Source organism: Equus asinus, chromosome 17 (assembly GCF_041296235.1).
Source record: "Equus asinus isolate D_3611 breed Donkey chromosome 17, EquAss-T2T_v2, whole genome shotgun sequence".
Classification (NCBI taxonomy): Eukaryota; Metazoa; Chordata; class Mammalia; order Perissodactyla; family Equidae; genus Equus; species Equus asinus.
In genome coordinates, this window is record NC_091806.1 from 34,039,868 (window position 1) to 34,040,672 (window position 805).

Here is an 805-nt window from a genome sequence, read left to right on the forward strand (position 1 = left end):
CTATATCCTCTCAGAAGGTACACATCTTCTTCTCAGTTTCCTGATGGCTGACTTCATCTCCTGGTTCCTCAGAGTGTAGATCAAGGGGTTCAGCAGAGGGGAGATGATAGTGAAGGTGACGGAGATGGCCTTATCTGTGGGGAGGGCATTGAAGGGCCGGGTGTAGACATAGATGCAGGGCACAAAGTGCAGGGTCACCACAGTGATGTGTGAGGTGCAGGTGGAGATGGCCTTCCTCCTGCCCTCCCCTGCCTGAGACCTCAGCATCATTAGGATGACTGTGTAGGACACAAGCAGGAAGATAAACCACAGTGTGGTGAGCAGCCCACTGTTGGAAATCATCAGCAGCTCAAGCACAAAAATGTCAGTATGGGCGAGTTTGAGGACCTGGGGGACATCACAGTAGAAAGTGTCAAGAACATTGGGTCCACAGAAGGGGAGGGGCAGCAACAGGGAAATCTGCACGATGGAGTGGACAAAGCTCCCCACCCAGCAGGCTACAATGAGGGCAGTGCATCGCCCTCTGCTCATGATGGTCACGTAGTGCAGGGGCTTGGAGATGGCCACATAGCGATCAAATGTCATCACTGACAAAGAACATACATCCACCCCTCCAACAAGGTGGAAGAAAAATATCTGGGTGGAGCAGCCATTGAAGGAGATGGTCTTTCTCTGTGACAGAAGGTCCACCAGAACCTTGGGAGCTGTGATGGAGGAAAAGCAGATGTCGGTAATAGACAAATTACGGAGCAAAAAATACATGGGGGTTGAAGGCACGATTCCCAGGTCATGGTGACCATGATGA

The 805-nt window shown here is 51.4% G+C and overlaps 1 protein-coding gene across 1 annotated transcript; it reads right to left on the bottom strand.

The window, feature by feature from the left end:
* LOC139040649 (olfactory receptor 4D11-like) lies at positions 1-585 on the bottom strand. Its single transcript, XM_070487397.1, has one exon. It carries the CDS (start codon positions 583-585, stop codon positions 1-3), a length of 585 nt encoding a protein of 194 aa, XP_070343498.1.
* Between the last annotated feature and the right edge of the window lie 220 nt (positions 586-805).